Genomic DNA, 12,265 nt, shown 5'->3' with positions numbered 1-12,265 from the left:
AAATGACATCAGTGGTGAATCACTGAGAGAAAAGACGAGAAAAAAACTATTTAAATAACTAATTTAATAACTAATAATTAAAACTGAGAACAGATTGATGCAACACAGATGAAGACAGTTCAGGATCAAATCTTTATATTTATTTCCAACTAGTTTAATCTGTTTAATTATCGTTATTACTGTTGTTTTTCAGTGTTTTTGATGTATTTCATGTTTTGTGCCTCATCATATGGAGGACTGATGCTGCCAAAACTAAACATAAATACAATATACCACATAAATATGTCAATACATGAACCAAAATAATACTCAAAATAAATGTAGATATTTACTGCATGCATTTACTTTTGTATAAATTAATTTACTTATTGTTATTTATTTATTCATAATACTGTTTTTCATGTTTTAAAGCAGCAGTAGATGAGTTATTTATTATTTTTTGGTGCCTTTGACGGCATCATAATTAATGTATTGAGACATTTACTTAATGCTTTATGTATCTGGCAGTTTTAGTCCTCCATAATATCGTCCTGAAACGTTTAATTCATTTATGTAGCACCTGAAATCTCTCCAGAGGTGAGTTGTTGCAAGACCCATTAACCCTTTAATCTTGATCTTGCTTTAAACTTATTGACATAAACACAAACTGTATATGTGATGTTTTTCTCTGAAGCTGCAGAAAGAATTATTTTAACTCATTAATCTTTTCTCACCATCACATTGACAATTTTTTGTCTTGAAAAAGGTGATATCTCTGGTTCTGCTGTATCGATTTGGATCATTTGTTTTTTAAACTGTCCACAATGAGTCCAGCAGTGTCATTACCCACAATGCCACTTTCCAGTTCCTCCAATTTACAAATTGCATCTAACTAATTTAAATACAATTTGTCGATTTCCTTTTTAAGGTTGTTTTTTCTCTTCAACATGTAATTATGAGCCAAATATCAGACTAATGCAATAAAACAACTGTTTATGTGCCACTTTGTGTTTAATTGTAATTCTTGGTGAAATCATGGTCCATAGAAAAAGCTTCAGCTCTCAGTGACACAGTAGATCTGGAAGATGAGTCTGATGAACTGGTAGATTTGTCTGTTTTATGGCCTCATGCAGAACTTAATATCACATGTGCTGATCTTTAAATTTAACTTCAGACTTGTGTGCGTGAGGACGAGCAGTAAAGGACATCCTCCACATTTCTAGATTCAGTCCTGAACTGTAAGTTCACTTCTCACTGTTCATATTACACCAGGTTGTGCTGTCCCTCAACCTGTCATCATTTATGTCGATATATTTTACAGGTTCGATGTTTCCACCAAACATTTGTGATATAAAATGGCCCCATGCAGCTCGTCTGTCCTGATCCAAGTCTCCAGATTCCTGCTCTTTCCTGCTGATTTCTTCTGGAAAATGACAATATTTAGCAAAATATTCCTGAAAACAAAAATCTTCCCTTAAAAAATTTATAATGTAAAATAAATATAATCAGGTTTCTACGTTTACACACTTTTTTCATGCTCCTATGTTTTATTGTTGATGGATTGACTGAAACTGTAACTGTGCATCACAACCTTGTTCTGTGTTGTTGGACACATTTGAAGTGTGTTTCTGCTGTGAGGAAATCAAGTTTTTTAAATGCTCACTTTGTCTACATGGAAACAATGTTTTTCAATTCAATTCAAAGCAGAGCTGAGACAGAATTTACAGCATTAATAAAAGACATTACCACCAAAATATGTGACTCTGGTGTTTAATATTTGTGCATTGTTTGTTTGTTTTACAACATTTCCGTCATATGAGAAGACTGTTACAAAACTATAAAAATACTAAATTACATCAGTGAAATCAACATGTTCTTCCTTTCATGGTCATCAGTTACAGCAACAAAACAATGCCATCATTTATTACATCATATATTACATCATAAATTCATCTGTTAAAATGTTGATTTTACATTAAAATGAATGTCAGTTAACATCTACAACATCTCTGATGTCTTATTCAGTGGCAGTACACACAGAGTACTGCATTAATCTCCACTGTTACTCAGGAATATGTGGAGATGAACTGCACCAAGGAAATATCCAATTAAAAGCGTCAATGTACGATTATGTGGTGATAAACACGCCTCGATAGATTAATGTGTTGAGGCTCTTTGTGTTGAGAAGATGTGAGTGAATCAAAGAATAAAGATCCAGGTTCCAGGTGGAGGAGGTGTCTGAGTGTGGAGCAGAAGGAGTGGAGGAGCGTCAGTGTGTCTGCAGAGACTGTAGAAGGACAGAGCAGCAGCAGAGCAGTCCAGATACACTGATGATACTCTGTCACATCCAGAGGAACACAGGGACGATGCTGGACTGGACATTGTGTGTGACAGTGGAGCTGATCTCAGAGCAGTTCACACTGCAGCACTGACAGTCATCTCCACTTGTTGTGATTGGTCCGTCAGTCACTGCTGGATGAAGCTCTCCTCTCCACTCCACCTCCCAGTAACACGGCCCAGTCAGAGCCTCTCCACCCACCAGCTGATGGTGCTGCTTCAACCTCTCTGGATCATCAGGACACAGCTGATCCTCTCAACACCTCCACCTTCCTCATCACACTGACTGAGACCACTTCTTCCACCTGATGAGAGAAGCAGAGAGACAGTAAAGTGATACATGAGTGTTTACAGAGACTCCCTCCATCAGCTGTCAGTCAGTGATATAAAGACCAGCAGGACTTCAGTCCTGTTCAGACCACAAGTGGAGCGGCTGTGTAGCGTAGCCAGCTTCCTTTCAGCTCTCATGTTAACGTGTTGGAGTGAAGCTCACAGACCTGCAGACACTTTGGACATCAAGTCTGTTTACTCTGCAGGTTTCACTGAAGGACACAGTGGAAATAAACTGCTGACAGTCCCTGAACGCATCATTACTGCAGGAACAGAGAGATACAGCTCACTTTAATGATGATTTACTGAAACATCACATGACAAATATGTAAATATGGAGTCTGTTATAAAAATATCTGGACAAATCAAATGACACATGGGCAGATATAAATGTAACGTTAAAGGTCCTACACTGAACAGTAAAACATCAGCTGTGGTTTGTGGACTTCAGCAGAGGTTCTGGTCCGTATACAGACCACATGGTTACTAAATGTAATGATGGTTCTCTGAAATAAGAGCCAGTGATCCGCAGGCTTCAGTCAGACTGATCTGAGAGCTGTGACAAAGATGAACTGATCAGTTGTTCAGTGTTGAAATGAGAGAACAAACACTTTGAGATCAGATTTGATGCTCCGACAGTTTGATGAATGAGGACACTGTCTCTATACATCCTGTGATGCTGTCAGCTGTGATCCAGCTTTATTTCCTGTAGACATGAACACAACAACAACAGTCGTCTTCACATCAACTCAAACACACGATCACAACAAGCTTCTGGCTCGTCTCATTGGCTGACTGCTCTCTCTCTGTCTTTCTGTCCAATCATGAAGCCTGTCACCGTTCTCCTCTCACAGCTTCACTGAGGAAAGCAGGAAATACTGGATCTTTACTTTGATACTGTGTTTAGTACAATACTGCTGAAACCAGCATGAACTGACTCCAACCCTCTACTGACCTCAGAGTCTCCAGTCGACAGTCTGGACTCTCCTTCAGATCACACAGCAGCTTCACGTCTGAATACTGCAGGTTGTTGTCACTCAGGTCCAGCTCTCTCAGATGGGAGGGGTTGGACGTCAGAGCTGAGGCCAGAGAAGCACAGCTGATCTCTGACAAACTGCAGCCCCTCAATCTGTATAAAGAATAAATGATGTAGACAAAAATTAATTCACAATCCAATCAGATGTGTTCAGGTTTTAAATGTGTAGCTCAACATTACTGTGTCCTCATCAATGAGCTTTTCTCTAAAATGAGTAGAGTAACTTTGTCATTGTGTTATTGTGGATCATCATCAGCCTTCTACAGACATCATCCACATGTCAGCACAACATTCATACAGCTGTTCATGTCAACACAGATTAATAACATGCTGCTGATCTCAGTCAGGTCTGTTATTAGAGGAGAGAAAACTGAATTTTCTTTTAAACATCTTTTCTTGAAAATATGCTTTGATCTGTGTGTGTTCTGTAGGATCAATATCAATGATCAGACATTATTTGTGAAAACACATTGACATCAACAGAAATCTAAATATTTCTACTTCAGCTTCTCAACTTTATCAATTTAAATCAAATGTTAGTTCAGTTCTTCTGTTAACAGATTAAACATTAACATTAATTAACTTTAACAACTAACTGAACATTTTCTACAGTTTCTTGAAGAAACAGAAGTCTTTTGTGACTGAAGAAGAAATTTAGGTCAAGAAAATTTAAAATATGAACCAAAGGAAATCTATAACTTCATCAATGTAAGTTATGTATGAATGTAGGGGTGTGCGATATGACGATATTAGATCGTGAAGGATTAGAATGTGTAGACGATCTGCCAAAGTGCAGAGATCGTAGGATCGTCTAGGGCAAAGTCTATAAATTACAGTTCTATGCTGATGCACCGACGCACCAAACGTATTACGTCGTCAACAGTGACGCGCTTTCTTACCGGCCTCCTTGTTTATGTGTGTAGCGCAATAGATCCATGGTGTAGCGGTAGCCGCATACAGAGCCATGGCTGAAAGCCAAACGGAGGAGTTGGTCGCTTTTTAAAAAAAACAAAAAAACAGCGTTTCACCATCTCTCATCTCTGCCAGTTAGCCCCTCCACCTGCCGCCTCTCTCGGGTGCGCACGCACGCACACACACACGCACGGGCGCATGGATAGGTCGCGCTTGGCCGCTAATAAACCGTAAATGCGCTAATTGTACAGTGTTCAAATTACCGCGACACCTTAAATCCTGGTAAAATGACTGTTGAATAAAACAAACAGTAATGTCTTCATTGATATTTTACTTTCATGTTTCTTTTATGTTGCAAGAGTGCACCTTGTCAGAGTGTTGTTGTTTACCTTTTAGTATGTTTACGTTGTTTGCACATGTTGGCAAAACTGCAACTATTTAATTAAGATCTGTTCAGAAAGGTTCTTTGGCCTAAATTGTCTGTTTTTCTTTTTTTGATTTAAGATCGTGATAAAATCGAAATCGTGATTTTATTTTTAAAAAATCGTGATATGATATTTTTGCCATATCGCCCACCCCTACATGAATGTAAACTCAAATATTAGATAGCAGTAACAGAGTCAGTGAACTGACCTCAGAGTCTTCAGGCTACAGTTTGGACTTTGTAGAAAATCACACAGCAGCTTCACTCCTGAATCCTGCAGCTTGTTGTTGTCAAGGTCCAGCTCTCTCAGATGGGAGGAGTTGGACTTCAGAGCTGAGGCCAGAGAAGCACAGCTGATCTCTGACAAACTGCAGCGCTCCAATCTGAATAAAGAATAAATGATGTAAGTTTAGAAGACAATGTTCCTGCTTGAAATCATTCAGTGTTTAATAATCTGTTCAGGGCTGAAGAAGGTTCAGAATGTAGAAGTTTAGAAAATGGAAACTCCAAACACCTGAACCCAACAGGATGCAGGTTCAACACTGTCAAATACACAAAGTGACAAAACAAGTATATGGTTACTCAAGGTGCCTAAATGTGTCCAGTTCATTACTGAGGAAGTCAGTGGTAGAGTTTATGATTTGAACTCTTGGATATTAAAAAAGCTGGTGTGCAAATTTTTATTATGGTCCCAGTAATATTTGTTGTTGGCGTGCACTGAAGTAGCAGATAACATGATATTTTAATGCAGTTTTAATTAAAAAGGTTATATCCTGACACGTCAGAGTGAGTAAAAAGACTTCATGTAAGTCTTCAAGTCAAAAAAGTCAAACTAAGTCCACAAAAGTGACCAAAAGTCAACATGTAACATTTCAAGCACATAAAATGTCTTTCACTTCAATTCTGCTCCTCGGCTCTTTTCTAATTAGACGTACACGTAGAGCATCTTTATAATAAAGATCATGAATTGATAACATGAAGCCTTTTATGTGATAAGCAGGACGCTGCTTCTTCTGTCACAATGAAGTTAAAAGGACCATAGACTTGTGTGATTATATGTGGGGAGGGGTTTTCTTAAGCCTGTGGTCTGTGCCTGTGTGTGTTTGCTGCACATCTCTGAGGAACAAATACAGAAAAACACAATCACAAACAGCAGCGACACTATTTCTAGTAAATGGCAGGGACACAAACTTTATCATATTACAGCTAAACAGTGAAAATATATTTCTGAGAGAACGAGGAACTTGATTCATATTTGGTCAACACTGCCTCAACACTGACAAACTGCAGCCCCTCAATCTGTATAAAGAATAAATGATGGAGATAAAAATCAATTTATAATCCAATCAGATGTGTTCAGGTTTTAAATGTGCAGCTCAACATTACTGTGTCCTCATCAATGAGCTTTTCTCTAAAATGAGTACAGATGAGATGAAGCTTTCTTGATCCCTGTAGGAAAAATTCAATTTGACACGGCAGCACAAAGGAACAGTGTGCAAACAATAACAGATAATAGCAGCTCGAGGTAGGAAGTGACTAAGAGAAAAATAAAATAGAGTAAAATGAACACCAAAACACACACACACACACACACACACACACACACACACACACACACACACACACTTTGTCATTGTGTTATTGTGGATCATCATCAGCCTTCTACAGACATCATCCACATGTCAGCACAACATTCATACAGCTGTTCATGTCAACGCAGATTAATAACATGCTGCTGATCTCGGTCAGGTCTGTTATTAGGAGAAAAACTGAATTTTCTTTTAAACATCTTCTTTTGAAAATATGCTTTGATCTGTGTGTGTTCTGCAGGATCAATATCAATGATCAGACATTATTTGTGAAAACACATTGACATCAACAGAAATCTAAATATTTCTACCTCAGCTTCTCAACTTTATCAATTTAAATCAAATGTTAGTTCAGTTCTTCTGTTAACAGATTAAATTATAAACATTAATTAACTAACAACTAACTGAACATTTTCTACAGTTTCTTGAAGAAACAGAAGTCTTTTGTGACTGAAGAAGAAATTTAGTTCAAGAAAATTTAAAACATGAACCAAAGGAAGTCTATAACTTTATCAATGTAAGTTATGCATGAATGTAAACTCAAATATTAGTTTGCAGTAACAGAGTCAGTGAACTGACCTCAGAGTCTCCAGTCTACAGTTTAGACTCTGTAGAAAATCCCACAGCAGCTTCACTCCTGAATCCTGCAGGTAGTTGTCACTCAGGTTCAGATGTCTCAGATGGGAGGGGTTGGACTTCAGAGCTGAGGCCAGAGAAGCACAGCTGATCTCTGACAAACTGCAGCTCCTCAATCTGAATAAAGAATAAATGATGTAAGTTCATACACACCCTACACACTCGAAACTCCTCAACACTCACTGAGCAGACAGTGACTGATGTCATTTTGATGTTTTCACTTCATGTTTAACATTTGCTATTTACATCAGTGGTCCAGCTCATCTACAGTAGATGGATAAATACCACCACAGGTAAGAGGAAAAAATATATTTTTATACCATGGTCTGGGTGAAACTGGATTCTGATTGGCAGCAGGCTGTCCATAAACTTTTGGTATACCAACACCTCTGGAAGTACTCGAGTAGTTCCAGTGAAACTGTCCGTTCTAAATTAATGATCCTGTTACTAAAATGAGTGGGACTGGCATCAGATGGATGCTAACACTTACAAGTTAGAAATGAACTGAATGAAAAAAGTTAATAAATAAAAACACTGAATAGAGTCCTTCAGTGCAGCCTCCTCTGAACACCACAGGATGGAGCCATTTGGATACACAGAAAATGTCTCAATGAACTGACATTTCCTCAGATTTATGCTGCTGCTAATCTTCAGAGTTAATTAACTAAACTGTTTAAGTCTCAGTGAAGGGATTGAATTGAATATATGGAAAAACAAGACAATGAACTGACCCCAGAGCCTCTAGAGCACAGTTTTGACTCTTAAGTCCAACAGACAGCAGCTTCACTCCTGAATCCTTCAGGCTGTTGAAACTCAGGTCCAGCACTCTCAGATGGGAGGGGTTGGACTTCAGAGCTGAGGCCACAACTTCACAGTGAGTCTCTGAGAGTCCACAGTCAGAAAGTCTGTCATGACACAGATATTACAAAAATGTTATTATGAAAGAGGACACTTTATATTTACTTCATACATTTGATGCCAAAACAGTTTGAAACATTCATTTCTGATTGACATTTGCTATTTACATCATTGGTTCAGCAAACCTTCATCTGATCTGTGTTTGACATGAAACAGTTATTCTCATCACTCTCTAAAACCTGCAGACTTTAAATCTTTGTTTTATTTTAATCTTGCAGATGAAGGAAGAGAAAATGTAGTTACATTTGGGTTTCCATGATGTCCACAGTCTGTCAGTGTGATCTGATCCTGTTTCTTTTGCCAAAAAGTTAGATTAGTTTATGCCCAACACAGTGTTAGCATGAGGGTGAGTGCCAAAATTAACATCATCGCATGTCTTGTGTCGAGCATGTGGGCTCCACAAATCATGTTGCTGAATTATCGTGCACCTCCCGAATTCAACATGGATGAGTTGGAAGTTTGAAAAACCATCTTAGAAATCTACATTTACATGATTAATATTTTGCCAGCTAATACAGATGTGATTCAGAACAGTTGACTTCTATAAAGACTTGTATGATTTACACTTTTATGGTGTTGCCATTGGTGATTTTGATTTATACACCTTCTGTCTTTTCAGATGTACATTGCAGTCCTGAACATTCACACTTCTTTATTCTTCACGTTTCATCTAGTTGTTGGCTCAGTTTTGGTGTTTTCCTTTCCAGCTGTATGTCTCTTCTGTGTAACTACACTGAGAGCAATGATGAACTGGAGTCAGATTCCTTGTATATCAACACATATTTGGCCAAATAAAGCTGATTCCGATTCTACAGAACAAAAATACGTAAAAGATTAAAACTAAATAAGAGTAAAGTCAGAAAAAAATCTCATGTCATGTATAAAAGGTAAAGTAGAAGCTTTAATTTGAGCTGGAACTTTTTGGTCCATTTGCTCACTGTGAAATGTCTCTAAACCGACATAATGAGAACAATAACTGCATGAAAGAAATTCTCAAGGACTTTAGAAACATCACATGAAAAATGATACACATCTTATTTTAAACTCTTCAGTATAGTGGTTAAAAAACCTCTTTCATTAGTTTCACCAGAGTTTCTTCTGTCACCCACAGAAAGATTCATAGAAGAAAAACTGTCACATTTAATGATCATTAGAAATAAATGGAATAACTGAGTTCAACAACCTGACAGCTATAAACACATCCAACTGAAACATCTACATTGTTGCACTCATGGTAAGTGAAACACTTTTTAAAAATAATCACAATTGTAGTTAAAAATGTAAGTGCTATTTCAAAATGAATTATTTTATAGTTTGTATATCTGAAGAATTAAACTGCTAATCTACACTGATTTATAATGTTGATAATCACATCTGGACTCACAGAGCCGTCCTGCAGTTCCTCACAGCTGGAATCAGTCTCAGTCGTCCCTCCTTTGATGTGTTGTACTTCTGCAGGTCCAACACATCCAGAACCTCCTCTGACATCTGCAGCATGTAGGCCAGAGCTGAGCAGTGGAACACAGAGAGTTTCTTCTCTGATCTGTTCTCTGACTTCAGGAACTCTTGGATCTCCTGATGAACTGAGTGGTCGTTCATCTCCATCAGACAGTGGAAGATGTTGATGCTTCTGTCAGGAGAGACATCATCTCTGTTCATCTCCTTCAGGTTCTTGATGGCTCTCTGGATGATTTGTGGACTGTTGTCTGTCTGACCCAGCAGACCCCCTAAGAGTCTCTGGTTGGACTCCAGAGAGAGGCCATGAAGGAAGCGAACAAACAGGTCCAGGTGGCCATTTTTACTTTCAAGGGATTTCTTCATCACTCTCCTCAGGAAGTCATCCAGGGATGGGTAACGGGCCTCATGGCCCGAAAAAAACTTAGAAATCTTCTCAAAAACAGACTTTGGCTTTAAGTCTTGTAGGAAAGCCTCCAGGACCTCTGTGTTCCTGTTGGTGTAACAGTGGAACATGTAGACTGCAGCCAGAAACTCCTGAACGCTCAGATGAACAAAGCAGTAGACTGTTTTCTGGAAGATCACACTCTCTCTTCTGAAGATCTCTGTACAAACTCCTGAGTACACCGAGGCCTCTGTGACATTAAGACCACACCGCTCCAGGTCTTCTTGGTAGAACATGATGTTTCCTGTCTCCAGCTGTTCAAACGCCAGCCTCCCCAGCTTCAGAAGAACTTCCCTGTCAGCCTCCGTCAGCTCCTGTGGACTCGTCTCACGTCCCTCATCGTACTTCTGCTTCTTCCTCTTTGTCTGAACCAGCAGGAAGTGTGAGTACATGTCAGTCAGGGTCTTGGGCAGCTCTCCTCTCTGGTCTGTAGTCAACATGTGCTCCAGAACTGTAGCAGTGATCCAGCAGAAGACTGGGATCAGACACATGATGTGGAGGCTCCTGGAGGTCTTGATGTGTGAGATGACTCTGCTGGACAGATCTTCATCACTGAACCTCCTCCTGAAGTACTCCTCCTTCTGGGCGTCAGTGAAGCCTCGTACTTCTGTTACCCTGTCGACACATGAAGGAGGGATCTGATTGGCTGCTGCAGGTCGGGAAGTTATCCAGACGAGAGCCGAGGGAAGCAGCTTCCCCTCGATGAGGTTTGTCAGCAGCACGCTGACTGATGACTCCTGTGTGACATCAGACACGACCTCCTCATTCTTGAAATCCAGTGAAAGTCTGCTTTCATCCAGGCCGTCAAAGATGAACAGAAGTTTACAGACAGCGAGCTTCTCTGCTGTCACCTTCTGTAATGTTGGATGGAAAACATGGAGCAGCCTGAGAAGACTGTACTGCTCATCTCTGATCAGGTTCAGCTCCCTGAACGAGAGCAGAACCAGCAGACTGACATCTTGGTTTTCGGAGCCCTCTGCCCAGTCCAGAGTGAACTTCAGCACTGAGAAGGTTTTTCCAACTCCAGCGACGCCGTTGGTCAGAACCACTCTGATGCGTCTCTGTTGGTCAGGTGAGGCTTTAAAGATGTCGCTGCACTTGATTGGAGTGTCATGGAGGGTCTCCATCTTGGAAGCTGTCTCTAGCTGTCTCACCTCATGTTGGGTATTAACCTCTTCACTCTGTCCCTCTGTGATGTAGAGCTCAGTGTAGATCCTGTTGAGGAGGGTTCCACTTCCTGTTTCATCACTTCCTGTTTCATCACTTCCTTCAGTCACATGTCCACATCTCCTCCTCAAACTGATCTTATGTTCATCTAAAGCCTCCTGCAGAACACGATCAGCTGAAAGAGAAGAAAATATTCTGGGATTAAATTGAGAGCAAGAATCTTGATTAAATAAAAAAGTTCCTTTTTTCAGACATGAAGACATCAGCAGACAGATGTACAGTCTTACCTTGTACAGTGCTGCTCTGACTGACTGAAAGATCTCCACACTGGGGACAGGAGGAGTCTCCTGATGAAGCAGACTGGTCCCAGTATGAGGTGATGCACTGTCTGCAGAACCAGTGTCCCCAGCTGGTAGAGACTGGATCCTTCAGGATGTCCTGACACAAAGTACAGCAGGACAGCTGCTCCTCCACAGAAACACTTCCCTCTGTCTTTCTGAAGAGATAAAGGAAAATCAACCTGATTAGAAACCATAGTTTTATTTATGTTTAGCTTTGACTAAATCAAACTAGGAGATACTCTCCTCTTGATAAGACAACAATCTCAGTCACAGCAGGTCGAGCCTCACAACGCAGTGACTGATGTTTCAAACTGTAAATGCTTTTATTGATAAAGATGTTTAATCTCATTAGTCACAACAGATCTATGTTGACGATGAGAGAAGCTAAAACCTGTTTTCTGTAGGATGGCTTTGGGTTTTGTAAACAGCAGGGTGACTGACTTTGGCTGCGTCTGATATTTACTGACCACCCTGCTGTTTAGTTCACTAACATAGTGGGCAGTGATTTTTAGGATGTCTCAAACCTTTGTAGAAAACCAATAACACGTGAACTTCATACTGTCTGAGGAAATATTAAAGCATGCATTCTTTGATTCCCAAATTTATTTAGTATAACAAGCGCTTTGCTTGTTAGCTCGATGCTAAGACATAATGGATAATTATATTAATTACTTAATGCAGCAGGAACAGCTTAAT

The 12,265-nt window shown here is 39.6% G+C and overlaps 1 protein-coding gene across 1 annotated transcript in view; it reads right to left on the bottom strand.

Moving 5' to 3' along the window:
- LOC141014275 (protein NLRC3-like) overlaps window positions 1-12,265 on the bottom strand; it is a 59,052-nt gene that overhangs the window by 45,857 nt on the left and 930 nt on the right. The window contains 6 exon segments of the mRNA XM_073488012.1: window positions 3,602-3,775; window positions 5,228-5,401; window positions 7,187-7,360; window positions 7,975-8,148; window positions 9,546-11,572; window positions 11,574-11,724. Of these exon segments, the coding sequence (XP_073344113.1) occupies window positions 3,602-3,775; window positions 5,228-5,401; window positions 7,187-7,360; window positions 7,975-8,148; window positions 9,546-11,572; window positions 11,574-11,724 (2,874 nt within the window).

The sequence above is a fragment of the Pagrus major genome, chromosome 19 (assembly GCF_040436345.1).
Source record: "Pagrus major chromosome 19, Pma_NU_1.0".
Taxonomy (NCBI): domain Eukaryota; kingdom Metazoa; phylum Chordata; class Actinopteri; order Spariformes; family Sparidae; genus Pagrus; species Pagrus major.
Note: the sequence above shows the minus strand (reverse complement) of the source record. Positions and strands in the feature narration are given on the sequence as shown.